Raw genomic sequence first — 26,103 nt, forward strand, 5'->3', positions numbered from 1 at the left:
TGGTTCTTGGAGCTGAGGCTTCATCTCGATGAGGTTTGGCGTGGTCTCTGACTTGACACCCCTGAGACCTGCAGAGGTGCACAGCTTTCATGAGCTTGGCAGTATCGCATCTCGTTGAGTCTTCTGTACAGGATAGAGGCCAACCTAGTGTTAGGGTGTGGCTGATTACCTGCAGAGGTGCACTGCACAATGTCGGCGGCGGTCCCGGCTTGGACCGCAGATGAAGTGTTCAGAACAGGTCGTCGAGACAGTGCAGGGTCGGTGAGTTGGGACCCCCTTTTCTCAATCCAGAGTTCCAGTCCTGGATTCAAGGTGAAGTTGAAGTTCTTGGAGGATGGGAGTTTCAGTGCTGTCTGGTACTCTTTGCTCGGAAGATGGTACCATGCCAAGCCATCAAGGTGTAGGGTGACACCTTTCGATACTTGAAGTCCCGTATTCTGGTTGAGCATGTTGACACGGCTGTTTGTGTCATGCTGGTCGTGAGTGACAGTGGCGGTGTGCACAGGTGTGTTAGCAAGCCAACTTTCACCTACAATCTCTGCTTGCGTCTCTGTCACTTGTGTGTGAGGCTTAGCTTCGGCAGGGCAGAGATAATAAATGTCTTTGGTCATAGTGCACAGGTGCAGGTTTGGGGCTGAGTACGGTTGTGTGTCGCTGTCGTGGTAGGCCACCACGTCTGGAGTGCGTATCTTGATGTGTGTGTTGCGTTTCCAAACCCTGACCTTGCAAATGTCTGTAAGTCTGTAGACTTGGCTTGACTCGATGATGGGCAGATGTAGGAGAAAGCACACTTCTCTCTGCTCAGGATCGACGCAGAGTGAGATGGCACTACCCAGAGAGTAGGCCAGGTGTTTTTGTAGAAGGTCAGCTGGCGTGTTGATGGCGGAAGCCAGCACAGTTAGCATCAGGCTTAGTATCAGGTACGGTGGGATTACACCTGTGGCTATGCTGTCATTGGAGGAGCTAACCTCCCACAGCATGTCTGTCGTTGGCGCTGTAACCAGCTGAGTCTGGACAAAGTCACTCTGTAAGACACTAAACCGCGGCTTCATGGAGTTTGCGGTCTGGTTCGCTGCATTTACACTGGACATACCAATGTTAAACAGAGTTCTGGCGGCAGCTACGGCTTCGAGCAACGCTCCCAGAAACCGGCTGGAGTGGTGGTTGGTGCTTAGGAGTCCCGATTGTGCAACAGTCACTTTCTCAAGTTGGTTGAACATGTGTTCGACCTTGGCCTCGGCGTGAGAGAGGGAGTCCTCTGTCCGTCGGACACTTGTCCAGATGTATTGGGCTACGGAGCTGGGGTAGTGTGCTCTGTAGACCGGGCGGGGCTGGATGAGTCGAACATGCACTTGCTGGGGGTAGGTCCTGTCGTCGGTGATCTGGAGTCTCAGTTGTTCTCTCAGTGGCAGCTGTCCTCTGGTTGGCTGACAGTACAGCATGGCGAACCACGGCAGCAACCTGGTACAGACAACAGGGAGAGAGAGAGAAAAAGGGGAGGAAGAAGCCAGCAAGGGTTGTCTTTGATTGGACAGGGCAGTCTTTTTACTTCGTGGGCGGCGACTGGGTTTAGCTTGCCTTGGCCCATGTTTTGCCACATCTTGCTGCTGGCATGTCGCTTGCTTCAGTGTCTCATCAGTGTCTCTGGTGCCGCGGTGTGCAGCACATGATGCGTTAGAGACGAACATTAGCAGTTTATCCCCCTTTGTGCGCCGTGGCATTATAAGCCTTGGCATTGTGATGTCAATCGGTGCACAACTCATAATGTTGTTCTGTACGCGCAGCATGTGTGTTGTGTTATGCAGTGGTCTGAGGCACTGGTTGTCAGTGGGGTCAGACGGCGTGTGAGGGTGGATAAGGAGAGTCTGTATGTAGGTGACAGAAGTCCGCATGTCCATTATGGTTGTCTTTTCCACTAGCGGAGCCAGCGTAAGCGGCTCTGAGGTAGGCAGTTGAGCTTGTAAAGTTTTTATGCTGTGTGTAAGCCCTTCAACCTCTAGGGTGGGTGGGTGGGTTGAAAGTGACCACAGCTTGTTGTTTAATGCACCAGGCTTGGCAATGGCTTGAGTGAGGTCATGTCGCTGCAGGTCAGTCATGACATTGAGGCAGCAAGTGTCAAAGTCTTTGGTGGGCTGTAAGGTGCAGGGTAGCGGATTCAAACCTTCAGTTGGTGCTGAGTCTGTGTCTTCCTGGCTGGCTGTGGGAGTTCCCATGAACTCTGTGACCTGAAAGTCGGGCTCTGCGGAAGTTCCCGTGACCTTTGTGACCTGACCGTCTGGCTGTGACTGGAGGGGGCAAAGTTCTCGTACTTGAGCCCAGATCTTGAGCTGTTTCAAGTCCAGTAACGGTTCAAAACGATCTAGAAGGTCTCTGCCGATGAGGAATGGAAAGGTGTCCATTTTTGAGATGAACACTGGATGGAGTAGACTCAAAGGACCAATTGTCAGGTGAATGTGAGCTACCTGTTCGAGCCGGATGTCATGTTGACTGTATGACTGTACGTTCAGTTCACAAGTTTGAGGTGTAAGAGTTCGGTCTTGTCTCTTAGCTTCAAATTGGAGTCTTTGGAACAGTTGAACTGAAATTATCGTAATGTCTGATCCTGTGTCGATCAAGGCTTCCATGCTCACTTCTTTTTCCAACGTGATGTTCAGGTAGAGTTTTCGGCCTGTGCCCTTTTCAATGAGGTTGCCCAGGAACATTGGCATCGGGACAGGTGTAACGGTCATCGGGTGGTTAGGACCGGTCCCGTGTAGCTTGCTGCGGAGACAGTTAGACAGAACAGCGTTTCCTGGTACCTTGGTATTTTGGTACCTGGTGTGAGGAAGTGTGCCATCTCGTTCAGGGTGTGCCGCTGTCAGCTGTGGAGCTTTGGTGATGCTGTCACCTTGTGATGTGACAGTTAGCTCTGTGATCTTTGGATGACGAGCAGTGTTCGGGGTGCTTGGCTCAGTCAGCTGGCGGTCAGATGGTTTGGTTTCAGTTCTTATGCTTAGGCATAAGATGTCTGGCTCGTCCTTCTTGTCTTTCTTGCAACGTTTCTGGTGAAGAAGCTCTTTCAGCACCCTTAGGATCTCTGCTGTTTCAGACGTGGCTGCACTGTGGTTATGTGATGTGAGCTCAGGCTTGAGCTTACCAGTGTCGTGTCGAGAGTGGTTCCACTCTCTGTCGGGGCTTGTTGTCCTGGACGGTGGAGGTCGGCTCTTCTTGGGTCGCCGGCCGGCTTCCCGGAATCTTTCAGAGCGCTCGCTCTGGTGCTTTGGACGAGCACCACCGCGATTGTGTTGCCCTCTGCTGGTTTGGAACGGTCGTGACTCTCTGTAAAAATGTCTGTGACTGTGGTGTTGTGGGGCACCCTCTAAAGTCAGTTCTGAACAGTGCTCAGAAACAGAATAGATTGTGGGGTTTTTCACAGTCTTTTCAGAAATAGTCTTTTGCTTGGTGTAAGCTTTATGGGCTAAGTCACGCAGCTGTTGGGTAGACATGGTCCGTGCATCGGCCAGAACCCCAATATGATGGGATAAGGTTGGATGGAGATTCCGCAGGAAAAGAGTTTTAAAGGTAACATCCTGTTCCATCCCGGGCTCATTCCGTGCTCCAAAGAAGGCTTGTCGGAGTCGGTTGTAGTAGATCTGGGGGTGTTCACGCCGACCTTGCTTGAGGTCTACAGCAACGATGAAACCTTGATCGGAGTCTGGATCAGAGAATTCGCGGATCAAAGCTTGCCGTAATTGTTGGATGTCCGTTTTGACAGCCTCAGTTTGACGGTCTAGGAAGCTACGAACATCACTGCTAGCCGTTATTCTTAACAGATACAAATTGTCCCAAGCTGTCAAATTGGCGACAGTTTGCAAGTGAAAGTCAATATCTTTTAAATAAGCATGAATGTCACAACCTTCTGCAGAATCTGGATCGAACATAGGAATGTTTCGGGCTAGCTTGTCAAGTTCTCTGGGGGTCGTGCCGTGGTTAGTGGCATGGGTTGTCTGAAAGGGTCCTCCCCCTTTTGCTGCTGACAGGTGTTCTTGAAAGCTGGCTGGTGATGTCTTGAGCCGTGGGCTTACATCTCCCTTTTCAGCTCTGGGTTCTTGGCTGAAAGGGTTGGGGTGGCTGGCCGGGAGAAACTCTGTGATGTGTGTTTCTCTGTTCCAGTCACTCTGTAGTCTGTAAGAATGTCTCAGTTCTGCATGAACAGTGTCAAGTTCATCTTGGAGCTCGTCTCTCTGCAGAGTAAGCTCGCCGATTTTCGCTCGGGCCGCTTGCAAGTGTTTTTCGCAGGCCCTGGCTTTAGCGTTTGTTTCTTTTAGTTCAGTCTCAACTCTCTCTAGGAGAGCGTCACTTTGTTGGAGTTTTTCGTCGAGTTCTTTTCTGGATTCTCTCTCCAACTGTTCTCTTTGGTCTGTGTCGAGGCGCAGATCTTGCAGGGAATTTCGAAGTCTTTCTACTTCGTTCTGTAGCTCTGGATCTGTGGCGTCCTCTTTCTCACGCTGGTTCTGGGTCTCGAGGAGGAGCTGATCTAGACGACTCTGGGTTCGGGCCTGGTCTTTCCGGGCCTCCTCCACTTGAAGCTGTAGCGCTGCTGCTTGCTGCTCCAGGTCGATGTTGCGCCGTTCACTGAGCCTCGCCTGGGCGACGACGTTGTGGGTGACGCTGCTGAAGATCCTGGCCCAGTCTTTGTAGTTGTAGCTTTGGGTAGGATCGTGTGTTATCAGCTCGTCTAGCTCGGTGTCCAGTTGCGTTTGGCTCAGATGCTGCAGGTCACTGGCGTCCTTTGGCAGGAAGGGGGTAGTCATTGCTTTCAACCATGTCGAGAGGCTGCCCCCGTGGACTGCTGGACTGGATGAACGGGACATCCTGGCTCACTGTAGGTGAGAGAAGCACAGCACACACACACAAAGAGACCAATGCAAGTTCGTTCTAAGGTTAACGAGCTATACTCATACGGGCTATGCCGTTTATGAGAATTTTGGGGCTAACTGATGCACAGTTAGACAGTTCCAATTAACTTGGGTCGACAAAGGACCTGCAATGGAAATTTGACAGGCAGTAGCCTAGCGGGTCACGTGGTGACACTGGCTGCTGGTTATCACTCTACTATTTAGCTTCCTTGGTGGCTCTCACAGGTTACTGTCTCTAGGTGAAATGAAAGAACCAAATCACAACAGAACAAAGGATAGAAAAGACTGAGGTAAAACAAAACACTAGTGATGACTAGGTCTGAAATTAAATAAACAGAATAGTAACACAGTACGTGTTCAAGAGGATAAAGAGACCTAAGCTATTACCACTGCTAGGGTTTGAGATAGGCCAACAGGTGAGTGGGGCTATCGGGGTAGGAAACCTAGGAAGATGGTATGGCTTAGAGAAGAGATGGGCCAAACATCTAGAATGTACCCAAGGGAATATCTAATCTTTTGTGGCTTAGACAGGAAAGGGGTTTTACTAAATTTAGTTTACCTGTGGTGAATTGAAGCCGCTCTGGTGGGACCCGTGGCTCAGTCAACCCCTTCGACGGTTCCTAACACCTGACCGCAGTGTCCTCAGGCAGCTTCGTTTTCTCCCTGTACCTCGCTGCGCCCTCTCAGACAACTTGTGACTTTAAAACACAACCTGGCAACACCAAGGTGTCCCCGGCCAGACAACACAGCAAAAGTGGGTTTTCGCCCGGAACTCTCCTGAGGAGTGGCCCACTTTTAGGCCCCAGTTCGGGTTTATTGTCCCAAAATTGCTTTGTGTGTGTCGGCTGGCGCGGTTGACCTTTGGAGTGGCAAATTGCTAATGTCGCAGTTGCGTGCCGCAACGATGGTACGGGATTTGGAAGTGTCTGAAACTCACGTAACGGCAAGTGTCAGTAACGCCAGTTGGGCAACCTCGCTCGCGGAAACCAACCCGAGATGACTGCAACTCCCCACAGTGCTCAAGTGAATGCCACCTATAAATACACAAAGGATAAACAAGTGAAACTTAAAGTGAATTAAGGCTAGTTTGTTTAAACCAAATGGATTATTTATGTGGCAATAGGAGTCAAAGGTTTTACTAAATAATAATAAAATGAAAAGGAAATTATGATAATGATGGTAATTATCAAAATAACCTAACCCAAAAGAGAGATAGGAAAAAGTAGAAATAAAATAATAGAATAAAAAAAAAAAAATAAGAATTGAAAATAAAAATCAAAATGAAATGGCAGGATGAACCCAGGAGAAGAGGCAGGCCGCAGTAGTGTGTTTTCACCACAAGGGGGCGTGCTCCCTCTCTGCTTAACCTGGCAAACCGAAAACTTAATTCAAATTAAAAATTACAAACTTGTTTAAATTAAAATTTAAAATAAGCATGTAAGGAAATGTAAAGATCAGAATGATATCTTATAATAATCCAGATACACTAAAGTATCAGTCCTATTTATAAAAATAATCAGGAGAGAAAGACGATATAAAAGAGTGAAATGAGGAAAATAGTGATGCCGACTTAGTATCCACAAGGCCACACGATGGTGCTGTTTCCTCCAAGTGGATACCAGTGGGTGAATAGACAACTCAATTTAAATTTAAAATTCAAACTAGTTTAAATCAAATTTGAATGAGCATGTAAAGAACATGTAAAAGGAAAACTCAGAATAATATCCCATAATAATTAGTGATAACAGTGAAGTCTCATCAATAATTATTAAGATAGTTAAAAGAGACAAGTGGAAGTAAACTTGAAGAGAGAGAAAAGAGAGCTGAGTGGACCGACCTAGCGGGAGGCGGCCACTAGGTGCCGTTGTTTCCTCTAAGGGAATGGCTGAGATTTAATCTAAGTTTTAATTCAAATCTTTTTTGAACCAAACTCATAGTAAATGTATCAGTTAAAAGCAGGAAAATGGTCTAACACAAAATAATATTCGCACGAGCAAAGCTGTAAATGCGAATAGTTATAAGAGTTTAGACATTAATTCACAGGAAAAAAAAAAAGTTCAGCAGTAAAGAGAGCGTTATTTGATAACTGGCCACAAGGTGGCGTAATTGCGCTCATGCAGGCTGACGTCAGTGGGAGGCGGCGCTCACGCAGGGTGACGTCGGTGGGGGCGTGTAATTTGAAGCTTCTAAACACTTAACGAACGCACTCTGGCGTTTAGTTAATGGAATTACACCCAATTTCCATGTGATTCAAAGCTAATAGAGCTTTCAGATCGCGTAACGCGCTGATTTTCTGCAACAATCACAAATTAGACAGAGGTCTCGGCGGACCTTTTGGTGCTATTAATACTGCACAAGAGAGTATGGCGGGGTTTCTTTGCCGCAAATACTCAAATGTGGACAACAGGAATTGTAGGCTACGTCTGTTGCACTCCCATACGCACTTAATCAAAATAGCACTTTATGATTTAAGTGTGTTGGTTTAAAAATTGGGTAGCTAATCCATTTTTTCGACCAGGAGTTTTATCGTTAATTTTTGAATATCACTGTGGTTCACCACAAATTCAATAACGACATTTGCATGCAAGGTATGTTTAGAAGGAAGCTCGCTTCAAAACATATTTATTAATACCGGTAATACGCACGTGAGAATTCTTCGTTCACAGCGATTTAAAACAAATATTAGAAATGTATCAACTGCAGAGATATTTCTTCATCTCTTAACTGACATTTGTAATATTAAATAGGCTACTGCAGTGTACGTAGCATTTAACAGTGCTAAAATTGTTTAGGCATATTTTAGCACTTGTTAATATGTAACGTTAGGCCTACTGACTTTGTAGTCAGCTGGTGAGTTTGAGCGCGACTCATTCTCACAATTCACAAAAACGCGCGTGTAATGTTTCAATTATCAATAGCCATAATACACATTTAACTGAAACTGAATATTGCCCATAAACAAAGTTTGAACTGCCCGCATTCTCCACCAAACTGTAAGAACAATGGGTTGTACATTAATATTAATATTAGCTCAAATGATTTATAGGGAATTTTAATAATTAATCATGAATATGATTAATATTTTGCATATACAGTTACATTAATTTATCGCAGCTGAACTAGATTGATATATGAATGATTACCATAACGGGTTATGGTTCGTCATTAATACATCAATTGTTCTTATTTCAGCTCGAAGTTATGGGATAACTTTAATGGAATTAATTTAGTTATCAAACAATCTGTTTGTCCAGCAAACATTGAACGTAAGATTAACTTAACTCTCAAGGAAAATTATCCTTACAACCACGAGAAAGAGTATCTTTTCCAGGCCTTGAAAAGACACCTTTCTGTGTTTGTAAAATTAGGTTACTTAAATCGTACCAAGATAAAGCATATAGCTAAGATCGAACATTTCAGGGACTAAGTAATATGGGTAATTAAATCAGAGTCAGTCAAGGGCATATGGAATTTAATAATACATCGAACTAAGGAATATATCAAACTACACAATACACACGGATTATATGTCTATGTACATAAAATACAGTTAAACAATACAAGATAACGAATAACAGTGAGAGAGAGAATAGAATGATCAGACTTAGAGAAAGATAGAATGACATAAAAGGATGAGAGAGCGGACGAGAGAGAGAGATGGGAGATGAGATCGGAAGTGAAAGCAAAAATCTCTGCGATCAGAGATCGCAGTTGGCTATGGCAAAAACACAGACAGTAACCCTTAAGACACAACAAAGAAATCACATTAAAAGTTCAATTCAATAATCGATACTTGCATATGGTTCTGTTTGTATGAGGAAGGAAGGCAGGGTCCTGCGTGTCTTTAAGAGCAGCGTGAGTCGTGTGAGGGGAGGCGTGCGCGTGCTGTGTCTTCCATGCGAGCGCGAGCGCGGGAGCTTCAAAGAGTCTTTCTTTAAGGTGAAGTTGCCGGGAATGATTCAGGCTAAGGTCATTCAGCTCGTGAATGAACAGAGGCGAATAGGAAAACGAAACTAGACTATAGAAAAACATAAAAGAAACAAAAGAAAAGAAAAGAGAAGCAGGCCGAAGCCGGTCCGGACTTGGGTTTCCAGAGTTTTTGGAGGAGGGAGAAGAGAGTAAAGAAACTGAAGGTTTTGGCTTTTATCAGTGTCCCGTGTACCGTCCCCTTTCTCTGGATGACGAATCAGTTTAGAGCAGGAAGATTGTCCTGGTGTGTTAATGCCGCCCGACCCTCGTGTGGAATCACGAGGGGCAAAATGTGATATTATGCTCGGGGAATTAAAACGCATGGAACCATAACGTTTATCACAGTCTCTTATCAAAAATCTTCTTCTTCATGCCCAGGGGATCAAAATAACACTAAGAACGACTATTGACAAGGATAGCAACATAGAGATACATTATTTGTGGACACAAAGGCAGTTTAAGATTACATTACTGTAATTCAAAAACACAACTACTCTAATATCATTCTGGGGAACATGCAAATCACCCAGAACACTCTTTACACAGTTGTAATAGTTGGTAAAATGAGATTTTACTAGTGGAAGTCCATATATGGTAGTGTGCGTGTCTGCGTGTATCTGTGAGGTCAGCATCGGTTGCATCTCGTGGTGCATACCACGTGAGGGGTTGGGGCTATTTGAAAATGTGTTACTCGGCAAAAACAAAGGTAGTTCTGTGGGCAGACTAACTTGACAGCCTGAGGCGTCATATAATTTTGCTGAGAGAAGCAAGATAGTCCTAGTTGTCCAAAACAACTGAATGGGGTAAGTCTTGTAATTTTGCCTTCAGTACACAAAGGACAAACGTTAGACACAGTAAGGGAATTGTGGTCGCAGCACGTGATAGTATGAGAAACAAACAGGGGCCTGTTCGTTTATTTCATTAAGTCGTGTAAAACATTAACCAGGGCCTGCTTGTAGACACTTGTGTCAGAAAGCTAGTCAACTAGGCCTTTCTGGGTATATGCTCATAGGTGTTTTAGCATGAGAGAAACAATCAGGATTCGCTAATTCAGAGCATCTGGCCGGATAGACTGTCAGTGTCGTTACACCGTCCCCTTTGGAACATGACCTGAAACTAACAATCCACTTGTTACATAAAGTACCTAATTATGTTACATATTTATTTTAGATGACAACTAGAGCATTAGTTACTTATGGATTAAAAAGCACTGTTGTATCAGTGCTGCGCGAGCTCTCTCTCACAAACACGGACGCGCGCACACAGAGAGAGAAGATAATTGTAAAATGAAAATTGACGGGCTAAGTTTAAATTTTGTTCTTGCTTGTGTTTTTTTCTGTCAAAATGTCAGAAAGCATTTTGTATTATCCATCTGTGTTTTTTCCATATGTTAAATGACGGACGCTTTACCGTCAACACAGCCCTCATTAGACCTATATGTCAGATTCGTCTTATTCAAACTTAAACTTGATTCGTTTTAGAATAAGTGATTCGTTTTGCTATTATTGGTCATGTGACAGGACTCCTGTCTATTCATTGCCAACTGTTTTCATAAATATGTTTGTATTGGCTAACGTTTATTCAGCTAATGTGTGTACTGTTTAAAATGTGCAATGTTCAAATGCAAAGACATCACGTCAGAAATAGAAGCCCTTTTCCCTGTGGAATTTAGAATCATATTTGGATATTGGAATAATAAATTAAGTAGCCAATTTAAAATAAATCACATGTACACACAATGTTCCTGTTTTTTTTTGGGGGGGGGGGGGGGGGGGGGTTCTTAATTTAGACTAGTTGACCAGCACCAGAGGTGTAAAGTCCAGGTTCAGAAAGTAAAAGTCCTCCTCAGTATTTTGTTCCAATCACCTGGATTTGCTAATTCAGACAGGAGATAGAACTAATTAGTGAAATCAGCTGACTGAGTTCATGGGTGGAATAAATATATGGCAGGACTTTTACTTTCTGGATTCTACTTCCCTGTATTACCCACCTCTGACCAGCACAGATTATTATGCAATGCAAAATTAATCATGAATAAAAAATGGTGTTGAGCAGTATTGAAACTTTGGACTTTCATTGTATTGCAGTGCAGTGCAAGTGAAATTATGGATTTGGGTCAAATTCAAAAAACTTTAGAAGTCAAATCTAGAATTATGAGGATAGGCATGTGTTTGTGAGTCTTTCATTTTCAAAAAATAATGACAAAAATATATGACCCGATTATCCTTTGGTGTGTACCCAGCATAACACATTACATTAGTGCTGATTAATATTCCACCAGGATCAGGAACAAGGAAATGTTGACCAGGAAATATTGCCTCTGCTATATATGATGGCATCCGGGAGAACATAAGCGACAGCAAGGTTGAAGCTTTTATGCATATACTGTGTCATAAATTACTCACTTATTTACTTCCGTGACAATTATTCTGAGATCAAGATTTTTTAATGCGAAACAAAATTCTCAATGTTCAGTAATGTGGTCTAATCAATTTACTTGAAAGTAACTGGATTACAAATGCAAAGTTGTGTTTGCATTGATGTGTTTAAATGAATAGATGTGCATATTAAACAGAACTGCATTGAAAATCATACTGATCACAAGGATAAAAAATAAACTAGATTGAAATATAAATACACAAAAGTGTCATGAAACCACAAACTAGACAGACCAGTAAGTGTTAATAATAAACTAATGTTTTATTGAAATGAGACAAACAAGGATTGAAGCAGGCAGATGAGTGAAGCAGATGACGAGAGGATCAAATGGGAGTTACCACACACACACACACACACACACACACACACACACACACACACACGTTGAACAGTCACTGATGAGAATGAATACACTTTCCTTTTGTTTTGCAGGGCAATCACACAGAGACCTGGAGATAAACAAGGAAACAGGAGACCAGGAATGGAGACATCCTCTTTTCTTTTCCTCGCGTCTCAGCTCCACCCCCTGTAGAATGCGAGGGAAGGCTGCAAGGAAAAAAAAGGAGGACGGAGGAATCGAATGAAAGCTTTTTTTATACTGTAACGGACAAAACGTTACTTGTTAAATTATTGTATTTTTAGACTACGGCCCGTTTAGACTACTGTAACTCTTTGTATGTTGGATTGGATCAGTCATCCCTTCGTCGGTTACAGTTAGTCCAGAATGCAGCAGCTCGACTCTTAACTGGGACCAAAAAGCGCAACCACATTACACCGGTTTTTGCCACGCTTCACTGGCTTCCTGTTTGCATCAGGATCGAATTTAAAATTGTATTAATTGTTTTTAAAATTTTTAATGGGTTATCGCCGTCTTATTTATCAGAGCTCTTACATGTCCACATATCTGTCAAAGCACTGAGGTCTTCCTATCAGATGCTCCTCGATGTGCCCAGATCTTAGGTTAAAAAACAAAGGTGACCGAGCCTTTGCAGTGGCTGCTCCAAACCTCTGGAATAGTCTACCTATTCATGTAAAGAAAGCTCGGACCATTGAAACATTCAAGTCCTTGCTTAGTACCCATTACTATGCCTTGGCTTTCAATTCAAGTTGAGCTTTGATATCTTGACCTACTGGTGGTTATTTTTGTAATGTATATTGTGTATTGTGTAAGGGATAATGTATAGAGAGGCGGTCGTTATAACGAATAACAAGCCCGACAGGCTGAACGAGACCCCGACGCGAAGCGGAGCGGTTGTTATTCGCTATAACGACCGCCTCTCTACACATTATCCCGCTTATTACATGGCTACCTACAAAATAAATAATTAATTTGAGATAAATTATTGATTTAAAAAGGAGTTTATTGTTTTAAAGATGATTGTATTGCTTCCGCCAAAGCAAATAGTCCGTTCCGCGTCTATAGCAATGCGCTGTTTTGCATGGCAACGGTCTGTTATAGTTCGCAGCGGTCTGTTATCAAGAAATAACAGACCGCATTCTACATTGGAATTCAGCCAAGCCATGTAATAATTGTGTATATTATCTCTTTGATCTTGAATTTTGTTAAGCACTTTGGTCAATTATGGTTGTTCTTAAACGTGCTATATAAATAAAATTGAACTGAACTTGGCCACCATAGAGTAAGTGAGTTTTGCACTAGCTTATTGGATCCGATTGTAAGGAAGTGGGAAAGAGAACCCTACTAAGAAGACTGTTGGGAGTATTCAGGACTGTTGGAAGTATTCCAAGTATCAGGGGCATGGGTTTGGATGGACCGGAGTTAGTAATATTCCACCATGGTTTTTCCCAGTGGTTAAAAAAGATGTTAGTATCCTGGAAAAGAAAAGAGAATGGCAAATGGAGGAAGTGGGAATTAAGACATGTATTTATATAAGGAACAGTTAATATAATTATCTCAAAATGTATACAGATGGATCCAAGAGCAAACAGGAATGTGTGGGAGTTGGAAAACATATTCCAAAATTCTAAATAAATATGTCCAAAAGAGTATCTGACCAGTTATCTGTATACACAGCAGAAATTGTGGCAGTCATCATTGCATTACAATGGGTTGAAGAGGTAAGACCTGATAGGGTGGTATTATGCACAGACTCATTAGCTGTCATAAAAAAGCATACAGTCAATGGAATCTTCCAGAGAAGACTTACTATTAGAACTTCATCACAGTTTGCTAAGATTACATCGGGGTGGAATAGACATTCAGTTTAGTTGGGTGCCAGCACATGAGGGAGTGAAAGGGAACGAGAATGCAGAGAAACTAGCAAAAGATGCATTACAGAAGGAAATAACAGTTCCAATTCCACTTGGAAAAGGAGAAGGAAAAGCAGTGATTAGAAAGAAAGGTATGAGAACATGGCAGAAATGATGGGAAGAAGACACGAAAGGAAGGGGATATCATAAAGTACAAAAATCTGTCAAAAATTATAAAGAAAAGACTAGGCAGGAGGACATAATAATGACAAGACTGAGAGTGGATCACACAGGATTGAATGGCACCTTGTTTTTAATGGGGAAAAAAGGAATAGTGAATACTGTGAAAACTGTGGGGTTAAAGAAAATGCTGAACATGTCATATTACACTGTATATTATATGAGGTGGAAAGACAGTTGTTTGGGGTTCAGGAAGAAGGGCGGGAGAACCTCCTCACTCCTCACGGTGCAATTAGAGAATTGAGATATCCTTCAAGATGGCTGAGCTCGATTGGTTTCCGGCAGAGGTGGGTAGTAACAAAGTACATTTACTTTGTTACATTTACTTCAGTATTTTTTGGGAAAAATTGTCACGTTGTACTTAAAATTGTACTTTAAGAGTAGATTTAAATGTGGGTACTTTTACTTTAACTCAAGTACATTTCTAATGAAAAAACGTTACATTGGGTGACGTCCCTCTCGTTACTTTATTTTAATGCAATATGTTGTTAAATGCGTAGTTTATTCCAAGCGCGCTGTTCTGGGGCATGAGCGATGCTCAATTCACAAATGAATCACTCTTTTGAGTCGATTCTGTTCAAAGACTTTATCAAACAAGTTGGCAGATCTGTCTAAATCGGTTCGCGAATCAGTTTGAATGATTTGTTCAGTTCCTGCACGCACTGAATCGTCTGAAGCGGTTTCACACTCGGACTCGTAACATGAATATTTAAGGACATCAAGAGCGTTGATGAAGTGGCCGTGGACCTACAGTACAGTCAAGTGAAAACAAATCTGCAAATGCATCATATTTTTTGCCAGCGATGAAGATCTTTATTAGTTGAACATCTTCGTAAGCTGTCTGTGAATGAATGATTCCACAGGATGATATATTCGATTTCATTTTATTCAGGTAATACATTTTACAACCAAACAGATTATTACACCACTACTACAGATTATTATAGCACTACTACAAATTATGACATTACCAGTTTTTTGGACATGTACCCTTAATTTATAGATTAAATAAGCCATTGTTCACAGTTTATGAAATTAACACCTGCCATCCCGTTGTAGTTTGTGTGTATTGCGCAGTGGTGTGCAAACTCGTTACTAATGCCTTTGGCTGCTTTAGACACAGTCAACCAGTTTAAACATTCTTGCAGAAAAATACATTTGATTACATTTTGGAAGAAGATTCGTCGAAGTGCATTTAATCGCTGTTTGTGTTCAGATGTTCAGTAGCGGTCATGAGCGCGAGCGCGTCTGTAGCGTTTTAACTCCATCTTCTCTGTGTCAATGGTGGAGCCTGGTGATTCCATGACAGTAAGTAGGCTATATAGTGTATACATAAGAATGATTGTTATTTCAGGATCTTCTTGCATGGTCAAATCAAAGTGCCATATAGCGCTAAGCTCCTACAAAAAGAAAAAAAGTTCATCTATCCATTTTATGAACCACTTGACACAGTGCCTATGGACAGTCAGGATCAGCACGCCATACATTCTGAATCACAACTGCTTTTACTCGCCGTTCGCTTGTGTCACTGGGCTCTGGAAGATTTTGTTTGTTTTTACTACAAGTGCCAAGGAAGGTCAGGAACACCGGTATGAATATGATGCCATGGACGGCCCCAAACAGAATGACTAAGAACATGATTTTGAAGAAGGTCCTGAAGATGTAGCTTTCAGCAGCCGCGAGCACCACCACACCTGCGATAGTGGACACTGCACCCTGAACGATCGGATAGCCCAGTTTATTGATGGCATCCATGGCTTTCTCATTCACTGAGGACTTTTCACTTGACACAAAAGCATAGGATATGTGAGCAGAGAAGTCGACAGAAAACCCGATACAAATAACAAGAATAATCATAGACATGGCGTCTAAACTAACATCCCATAATGCCATGAAACCGGCCACTCCCACAATGACAGATGCAATGGCAAATGTCACCCAGAGAGAGCAAAGAGGGTTTGGGATCAACAGGAGTGAAATGACTAACATTGCACATGTAGCAACTACTATATTCTGGATTGTATTACTGACAATGACGGCGTATTGGTCGAAATAGATGAATGCAGGGTGATACACTATCAGATCAACGACACATTTTTCTGCAGTTTCTCTAAATGCATCTAGCATGTTCTTCTCATCGATCGCTATGCGGATGTTCACAGTCTGAATGAACATACGTGACGCATGGATTTGATTGTTAGTAAAATTAACATCTTCACTAAAACCTGACTGATTAAGAAATGCAATTAAATGGCTTTTAAATTGCATTTCAGGGTCTAAATTGAGACGTGCCTTCTGTCCAAACTGCATGTACGCACTCAGCCAAGAAATCGGTGGAATGCCTGAATCTGCCACTGTCAGATTTAGAAAAATTTCCAAACACAAGTCAAGACTTTTGCGAGCAGTTGAGTTCCAGTACTGAAAGTCTTCATCCTTTATAACTACCATGACATTGGGACCAAAGGCAGAGAAGAATTCATCTTCTTTGTCATAGTAACTACCAACATATGAGCCGTCTGCTGCTAAATTTTTCACATCTAAACCTTCCTGTATTTGTAAGCATCCATAGATACTGATTGCCAAATACCCGGCATAGATTAGACACACGAGCGCCTTAACCCACACTCTAGTTAAGAAAGGGCCATAATAGTTCTTAAAGAATGAATCCATTGGCATTTCAAATTCCTTACGTGTGTTTTCATCATACGCCCCACCAACACAACAACCTCCACCATCACCAGTGGCTTCTGGGACTTTCATGCAGGTCAGCCAGTGTCTGTTGCCTTTCTCTCTCCGTCCGTTCAGTGCGAGACACGCGCCAAAGAAGGTGATGTTGAAGATGTAGCAGAACAGAAGAGCTGTGCTGGTGTACATGCAGAAGGACTGAACTGAGCGGAAGGGCGTCATGAGACCGATGTAGAAAGCCAGCACATCTGTCAGCGTGGTGATAGTGATGGACACGCCGGCCTCTTTATATGTTTCTGCTAAACGAAGCTCAACGGCTTTATGAACTTCAGTCTTCTGCCAGCAGGAGATCATAATGAACATGTCATCAACACCAACACCTGGAGGAAAGCAGAGAAAGTGAGCCTGTGAACATCAGCTGTGAGACACCTACTAAGTGATGAAATAAATTATATTTACCCAGAATCAGAAAGGGCGCTGTTTCCACGGTCATGGCAAACGGCATCCCACAGAACAACAGCAGTCCAAAGCTGGCCAACACGGCCATCCCAGCGGAGACGACACCGAACGCAGCCACCCACACCTTTGTCCTGACACAGTCTAACCTGAGGGAAGAGACAAGGGATAAATAACATAGCTAGGGATAGAAATGTGCAAATGTGATTATTAAATCTTTATAATACCTTAAACAAGACAGAACTGAAATGGTAATGGCCAGCACATATGTAACAGAGAAGAGAGGGATCACAGAGTCTGAATTGGTCTCCAACTCATTCTGTCTTGATATTGATGTAAAGTAAGACACATGGACCTGTAGAAATTAAACACAAAACACTGTTCAGTATAGTTACTGTAAACAGGAATGTGCTGCATTGTGTTGAAGCACAGTGAAGAAATAATTATGACAAATTATGACCAAGCAATTATACATAGATTTGGTTTAATGTAAAATATTTTGGTTCAAAATATTGGAATTGTTGTTCAAATGACTTTTGGTGCAATACTGCAAAATTTGGTATTGATTCGATACCAAGTAAATACAGGGACCAGTATCGCCGATAACAATACTTTTTCATTTTAAAAGCATGCCCTTGAGCTTACATGTACTTTCCTGTACTAGAGCAGTGTGTAATGATTTATGAGGTGAATGCATCATTAATATGCTAAATCTGAAATTTTCATGACCACTAAAATATTTTGTGATTTGTGCTCTCAACTCACCTGTAATTAGTAATTTGGTTGCTGTATAGAAAAACCATTATAAAGGGCTACCAGTGACAGGCTGTTGTACCCCTAAAGGTTAAGCTTTTGCACATGGTTTTTTTCTGACAGATTTATTAACAACAATTGTTATAGAACATAGCACAATCCACTTGAACTTTTGCCAAACTTGCCTAATTATAGTAAATGCATTATTGCACACTACTGTTCAAAAGTTTGGGGTCTGTAAGATTTTTAAGTCTCTTCTGCATTTATGTGATCAAAAATACAGTAAAAACTTATTATTACAATTCAACATAGGCTATATTTTTTCTATGTGATAGTAAACTGTCATTTATTCCTGTGATCAAAGCTGAATCTTCAGCATCATTACTCCAGTCTTCAGTTTCACATGATCCTTCAGAAACCATTCTAAAATGCTGATTTGATGCTCAGTTATTATTATTATCAATGTTGAAAACAGTTTCATATTTTTGTGGAAACCATGATACATTTTATGCAGAATTATTTGATGAACAAAGTTGAAAAAACAGCATTTATATTAAATAGATTTTTTAACAGTGTAAAACCCTTGACTGTCACTGTTGATCAATTTAATGCATCGATCCTTGCTGAATAAAAACGTTAATTTCATTAAAAATCTTACTGACATCAACATTCTGGACCGTTGTGTACACTTTTAGTTTGTTTATTGTGAAATAACTCTGTCATTTAATAAGAATTGTTTAGGGCTTCGTTTCCCAAGTGCACCGTGAGCCTGTGAGTGAACTCAGCGAAGGATCAGCAGCGAACACTCTGTTATTGATTGGTTTCATCTTGTATTCAGATGACTAGGAGAAATAGTTCTATCCTACACAATTATTCGCTAACATTTACTTATTTTTCCACGTAGAAACCTATTTTACATACTGAAATTTCGTGCCAAATTAATACAATTACTGGTAAAAACAAAACAAACAAAAAAACATACATTTGGTACGATATTTTTATGTGAGGATCGATCCTTTTCGATACAACATCAGAATCATAAGTATCGATACTTCAGGATCGATCCGCCCACCCCTATACACAATGGTCATTAGGTATATGTATACATGTAGATATAACTCATAACTCAAAATCATTTTTTTTTTTTACTTACCGTTGTCTTTTCTGTAGTGTTTGAGAGGAGTTTTAGAAAGCCATCAAGCCAGTAACGGTTTTCCTTTGTCTTCTTCTCGTCTAAGAAATAAAAAAGTCTGACCGCTTTGGCATTGGTGAGCTTTGAGCTATTCAGCTTTAGCTCTACTTTGCCGATATTTGTTCCCAAAAACATGTCATTATGGTTTGGGTATGTTATGTTTGAAGAAACTATTTCAGTAGGATTGTAATTTATAATGTCTAAAATTGCGTTTGATATGCACCTTCCCTTTGTTTTGGCACAGAGGTTTTCAAAAGTGTTTCCTGTCATCATACTTTTCACTTGTCTGTCTAGCTCTATTATATCCTTAAAAGCTGCTTCTGTTAATATATTTTCTCCTTGCAAGTCTGTGATGATCAAAGAGGCATAAGTGCCTTCAGATGCAAGCCGTAGCTGAGAAAATTCTTCTGATTGTGGGAAATTCTCTACCACAAATGCTCTCTCCAACTTGGCAGGTCCATTGACAGGCGTAAACTGGTCTTCAATATCATTTGCTTCCATCTCATGAAGAAAGATGAAACCGGCTCCAAGGGCAGCAGAAACACATAAAGGTAATAAAAGAAACACACATGGATGTCTACCAACAACATGACCAAGCTTTTCAAAGGCCAGAGACAGAGGCCTTTCGATGCAGTCTGTTTTACACTTCACCATACTCCAAACACGTTAACGTTCTACAGTGAATCTCCTGCTCTTCTGCACAGCCCCAGATACATCCTACTTCTACACTGGCTCAATGTTGTCATAACGTTCTTATAGGCTGAGCTGAACACTAAAAATGTATTTGTTACTTTTTCACAAAATAAGGTTACTCATTAACAAACTTCCTTATTGTCCTTCATCACTGCCATAAGCTATGGGCCATTTTCAATATTAAGGGACTGTAAACTAGGATGTGGATACACAAAAGTAAATTCTAGTCTTTAAATAAATAATTCACTATAACACACCGGGAATTCCCCCATCCAGGGAAGTATTTGATAGAACTCAAAACCTGCATTAGCTAATGCAGATTCACTTCTATAATGAGGGCAAAAGATGTGGGTCCAGAATAAAAATAGAAACACTTTATTTTATGATACAAAAATTATTTCATCCACATAAGGACACTTAAAGGCATCAAGATAAATAGACCTTACAAAAACAAAACACATTTAAACAAAAATAAAGTGTTCTTACACCTTTTCCAAGGTCAAATTCTAGCACTTTTCAAGCACTTTCAAGGTCCATTTAAAGCTTTTTCCAGCACCTTATTGGTATGTAATTTACATAGTCAAAATTATTATTTAGTGTTTTTATCACATTAACCCTCCTATTACCTTTGCGGTCGATTTGACCCCATTCAGTGTTTAACGTCTCTAAATACATAATAAAATAATAAAAAAAGACTTTTCCCAATTTAATGGGGACACAACTGGGTAAACATAAAATTAGCATCATGATATGTTTTCAATGTTCTGTACACATTTTGTAGCATCTGTGTTCTTTGGGGTCAATTTGACCCCAGGCTCATTTTGCTGTATAAAATATAAGAAATATAAAAAAAATTGTTGTTCAGACATTGGTGATTTGGCACAAATCACATATTTGTTTTGGTTGTTTTGGGTAATATTGAGGTCTGTCATGGTGCTGCGTGGGGCAAATTCAAAGGAGTTCACAAAGTAGCAGGGATCCAAACAATAGAGGTTTATTCCAGAAGATGAAGGTACACGCGCACACACCAGGTAACACAAACAATACCGGACAACAGACAGAACACAGGCAGGAACTTTTGGCTGTGCTAATTTCTGTTATGATCTACAATGTGCACTTCAAGAAAGAAGCACTCGTTCTGTTTAAAGTTAAAGCGCAACACAAAGCTAAGCTCATTATTATTATTGTAGTTTTTCTTTATTATTATTATTTTTCTGAACACGAATGACACATTTTCGGCTTTTAATGTGTGTGTGTCTTTTAAAGTCTGTTAATTTCTAGAAATGAAGTTCACCCGCAGGGAACCGCCTAACTCATCTGCAAACTCGACCGGAAGAAACAAGCGTCTTTTAGAGGAAATGTTCTCTTTTATACAGAGATGGGAAGTAACGAAGCACAAATACTTCGTTACTGTACTCAAGTAGATTTTTCAGATATTTATACTTTACTATTTATTTTTGTGCCGACTTTTTACTTTTACTCCTTGAATTTTTAATACGAATATCGGTACTTTCTACTCCTTACATTTTACAAAATTGGCTCGTTACTTTAGTTTCAAATAATTTCAATGGAGTTACCATTATTATTTTTCACGTCATCAACCCTTCGCAGGGAGTTTGATTGACAGGCGATCTGACCAATCATAATCCGCCATTTTGTCTGACAAAGCAGTCAGGAGAGTTAGTAGATTAACATTGGAGGATTTAAATTTGAAAAACGAAGTGTACCGATGTCTTTTCGCGGTAAAAACAACATTCCTTCTGATGTTCATTCATGTTTATTTGATGCTATAAATGAACTAGAAGGAAGAGATGATCGGATCACGAGCAGCTTTAACTGAGGCTCTACAGAGATATATAGAGAGACATAGCAACAGTAACTAAAGGGAACGGAAGGGTATGGTTTGGGACCGTTAGCAAACCGGTCTTTGCGAACGGTCAATTGGATGGGAATATACGTTGCACTTGACGCACCACTACAAGGTGACTCGACAGATTTGGAGGCATTCATTCGCGGAAAAATCATTACATACATGCAGATTCCTTTAAATGTTAAGATTAAAGAAGAGAAACTGATCTGTGAATTCTCACAGAATCACAATTGAATTCATATCTTGCTACTCAGTCAGAATCTTATTAACCTGGAGTCTCAGTCTCTGTCACAATAATCATATTCATAGATGCCACCTACGTCACTACAAATAGAACGCCGCCATATTTGCGACCGACTCGCCCGGTATGGCCGCCCAAACTGCCCATTTGAATGAGAGAGAGAGACAGAGATACCTGGAGAAAATTTCTATTTTAGGCTCCGATCCTTATTTGTTACCCCCAGTTTTCTTTTGTCCATTATTATCTGCCCCAGACTTGCCCAAATTGGCCTTCCATGATATATATATATATATATATATATATATCTTGTACATAACCCCTCCCCATACAGTGGGGATCGCTTGAAGGCTTTCAAGAGTACAGATGCGTATCAATATGCTGTGGCTGGATGGGTGAAAAACGTGAAAGTGCGGCACCTGGCCACCAAGGATTTATATTTAATCATGGGAAATGTAGGTTTTATAAAAACAATTTCAAATGTATGATTTTGGTGGTAGTTTGCTCTGACTAGGTAGCGAGTTGTTAGCTAGCTAAGTGGCTAACAGCTGGTAGCCACGGGCCGGCACACGGCTAACGTTAGCTGTCATCAATCTAGGGTGACCAAACGTCCTGTTTTCCCAGGACATGTCCTGTTTTCACGCCCTGTCCTGGCCGTCCTGGCTGTTTTTTTAAAAAGTGATGAAAATGTCCTGGTTTTCATTATTTTAAATACACGCTTGCCTTTGCACACAAAACATATGAAACCGGCTTCGGCTTATAATCAACGCGTTCCATCCGCAGCGGCAAACAGAGCGTATGTGTGTGTGTTCATCTCAGCCTCATTGGTCTATATGTCAGAATATTTTAAATGACCAATCAAATCAAAGTAGGCGGACTTTACGTTCACAGAATTTTAACAGCTTGAGCTAAATATCACGAATATCATTAATAAACATGCTATTTATCAGAATAAATATGATTATATTTCAAAATCGGTTTACTGTACAAATGCATGATTAATGATTAGATATTGTAAAGATAACTGCATGTGTAGTGTGTATATGTGACTAAAATGAAAATTAGGAACACCTGAAAGACCGCAGAAAGCTCTAATGTCCTTATTTGTGCTTGGGTATGAAATTTAACAAAGTCCTAAAGTGTCACAGCAGACATTTAAATGCCAATAAACATAGAAGCAATGTGCAGTGCTGCATTGTAAATTGCAGATTTTTGTGGAGTGTCAATGGCCATGCTAACAGTAATATGATTGCAGTCATTTAGGCAAAACATGAACACTGAAATTCATTCCCATTAACATATCCCTTACTTTTCCTGAACCATGTTTGATTAATTGAAACAACATCAGATAATCTCACTCAAACACTTGAGCTCATTAACGCACAGCCGCATAAAGCCTCCAAAGAGAACATACCAAAAGTATACAATTCATCCATTCATTCAGAAACATACAACATCATCCCTTTATGATAGTACAGGAAGTATGAAATAATAATATTTATTATTTAACAGTTTGTTCTTCACTTAACAGGTCCATCATTCACAGGCTCTTAATACTAAGCCAACATGGCCATGGGTAGTGGTGCAGGAGGCAGGGACTGTCATCACAGCACACTGCACTTGTATGGCAGGACTGGGAGAGGTGTGCTCCCACGCCGCAGCACTAATGTTCTCACTTCTAGCTGCTGTTGAGCGCAAAGAGGGACAGGCATGCACAGATAAAGCATGTGCATGGGAAGAGCCAAGGCAAAAACTTGTGAAATATGATGAACTATCAAACATCTTTCAAAATAAGGAGAAAGATAAAAAACAAGACAAGCACCATCACTTGAAAGCATCCACTGATGAGCTCAAGCTATTTTTTGAACAGCTCCACCACAGTGAAAACCAGGAGGCCATCCCTAAGAAAAGTGCCATTTTGTCAGTTGTTGAAGGCCATTCTATCAGATACATGCCCAAGACTGTACAGTTGGACATGCCACCACCTCTTCCTACTCTGTACTCAAGCACCAGGCTTGAATTGGATTTGCCCGCACTGCTGGAGGAGGCTGCTAGGATTTTTGAGGAGCTGCATCTCACTCCTGAGCAGGTAAGATATGAAAAAGACTTATTTAACAGTGGTTCTCAAACTTTTTCTTGTCATTCCCCACCATGAAGGGTGGTAATTGTCAAGCTCCACTTGTACCACATCATGCTTTTTGTAATAATTACCATTACACCATTTTGATGATTGGGTTATTTTTGGAGTGTTTGTTAGTTGAGGAGAAGACAAGAGAGCAGAGAAAGTCCAGGGTATGGTTTGATCAGAGAGCAGGGAGAGTTACCGCATCAGCATTTCATGAGGCAGCCAGGACAAAGAATTCTTCATCGCTGATAAAGAGAGTTTGCTATCCCCAGTCTTCCCGCTTTTCAACAGCAGCAACCAGGTATACGGTTTAGAAAGTAAGACATATTAACCATGGCTTTTTTCTTGCAATTCCATCATGAATACACTCCAGGAATTATATTTTATGTAACCGTGTCGGTCAAATGCCTGAAAGATTAGTTTATCTATAGATCTACCTGTTGAGCCACTCATGATCAACTAGTTATGCCGCGAATGAATTAAAATCTCCCGGAATCTAGAGCGAGTGCGCATGCGAGACAGAGACTGTGCTCCAAAGGAAGGTTAGTTGGTTTTACATAAAGTTTAAAATATTGCTGACAGACTTACATGTTTTCATCCGATGGGGTCTGCAAAATGAAGACACTGCCAGGGAGTCGTACCTGAAGGCCATGCAAGATCTCCATGTGAACTTCAGCATTACAGCATCAGGGCTCATTATCAACCCGGACCTACCATGGCTAGGAGCATCGCCAGATGGTGTGGTGACCTGTGATTGCCATGGAAGTGGTGTGCTTGAAATAAAATGTCCTTTTAATGCTAATGGCCGTGCTCTCAAGGAATGTGTCAGCGACCCACATTTCTGCCTTACTGTGTCTGCAGAAGGTATGAACCTCAAGCAAGATCATAGTTACATGTATCAACTGCAGGCCCAAATGCGTGTAGCTGAGGTAATGTACGGAGATTTTGTTGTGTGGACACCACAAGAAGTTTTTAAGCAACGAGTACAATTTGATCAATACTTTTTTGATGAGGCCTACACTAGGGTGGAAGAGTTCATTAGAACAGGGGTATTACCTGAGCTGTTGGGTAAATGGTTTACTGTGCCACACCTCTCCTCAAGTGCTAACCTTGAGAAGGCACCTGAGGGATGTTACTGTGGAAACCCTGTTGATGACACAGACATCCTCTCTTGCACATCCGAGCAATGCAAACGAAAGTGCTTCCACAAGTCATGTCTGAAGCTGAGCAGGGTGCCAAAGAGTTGGAAGTGTGTAGAATGCAAAAAGCAAACAAACAAGAAATGAAGTTTGCAAAGCAAGGTAGTTTTATTTGTATAGCACATATCAGCAACATTAAAGAGTGGTTAAAACAGATAAAATATGATTAGTTACAGTGAATGAATTTATAAATGAATTAATTGATATATTACTTGTTTGTTTTGAAATTGTATATATTGTATGTTGTATTGTGTGCATGTGTTTGTAGGCATGTATCAAATACATTTGATCCATACATCCACAAATGGACAATAAACAAATGATTAATAAATGCATGAATTTTCATTGTAGTTCAAAGTCCACGCAAATACTAAAGAGATACTATATACAGTAAAATTTACAAGGAAAGCAATTGTATTACCTCTCTAATCTTTAGGGACGACAGATGGGCAAATGTTGCAAAGAGCACAGCAAACTGTTACCATTTTGTCAATGGAGGGCTGTCCTTGCGCGTCGGCTTGGCAGAGGGACAGAGGGATGGTGGTCTGAAGAATAGTGTATTTATTCCTCACCAGGCCAATGACTCGCTCCACGTGGATCCTGATGGCTGCGAGTCCCCTTGTTGCCTCTAGCTCCAGTGGATGCATCTGTTGCTTGCCTTTGGTAAATGCTGGTATTTTCAATTGAGCACAATACAGACCCACTGTCTCTTTCACATTGAAACCTCTATCAGCTAGAATGACATCTCCTGGTGACAATTTATCAAGAAAGCCACAATTTTCCACAATGTGCTTGTCACTTGTGCGACCACCCCATCCTTTTGACACATAAGATATAACACCTTGTGGTGTTATTGAGATCAGGTATTTTGCAGTGTTGTGGTGCTTGTACTGTGAGTATGTCTGTGCACGGCATCTCAGGTTACTTGGCTTTTCTATAAATATTTCAAAACAATCAATGATGGAGGTGCAGTTCTTAAAGTTATTTTTGAAACACATTGGGAGACTATTCTGAATTTGCTCTTTTGGTGGCCATAAGATTAGATCTGATAATCTGAAATACATTAAATCTAATGTGCTATTGAACACTCTGACGACAGTTGACTTAGATATTCCAAAAAAGTAAGCAAAAAAGT

General features: G+C 41.2%; 1 protein-coding gene and 1 gene segment (V, D, J or C); one reads left to right on the top strand and one right to left on the bottom strand.

Moving 5' to 3' along the window:
* LOC311283111 (Ig kappa chain V region Mem5-like) overlaps positions 1-26,103 on the top strand; it is a 129,630-nt gene that overhangs the window by 88,873 nt on the left and 14,654 nt on the right.
* On the bottom strand, positions 15,213-19,497 carry LOC311282765 (patched domain-containing protein 3-like; the record flags this gene model as incomplete). Its single annotated transcript, XM_084396774.1, has 4 exons — positions 15,213-16,822; positions 16,902-17,047; positions 17,126-17,253; positions 18,805-19,497. The coding sequence occupies 4 exons, from the start codon at positions 19,495-19,497 to the stop codon at positions 15,213-15,215; spliced, it is 2,577 nt and encodes an 858-aa protein (XP_084252900.1).

Source organism: Rutilus rutilus (genome assembly GCF_951802725.1).
Source record: "Rutilus rutilus genome assembly, chromosome: 23".
Lineage (NCBI taxonomy): Eukaryota > Metazoa > Chordata > Actinopteri > Cypriniformes > Leuciscidae > Rutilus > Rutilus rutilus.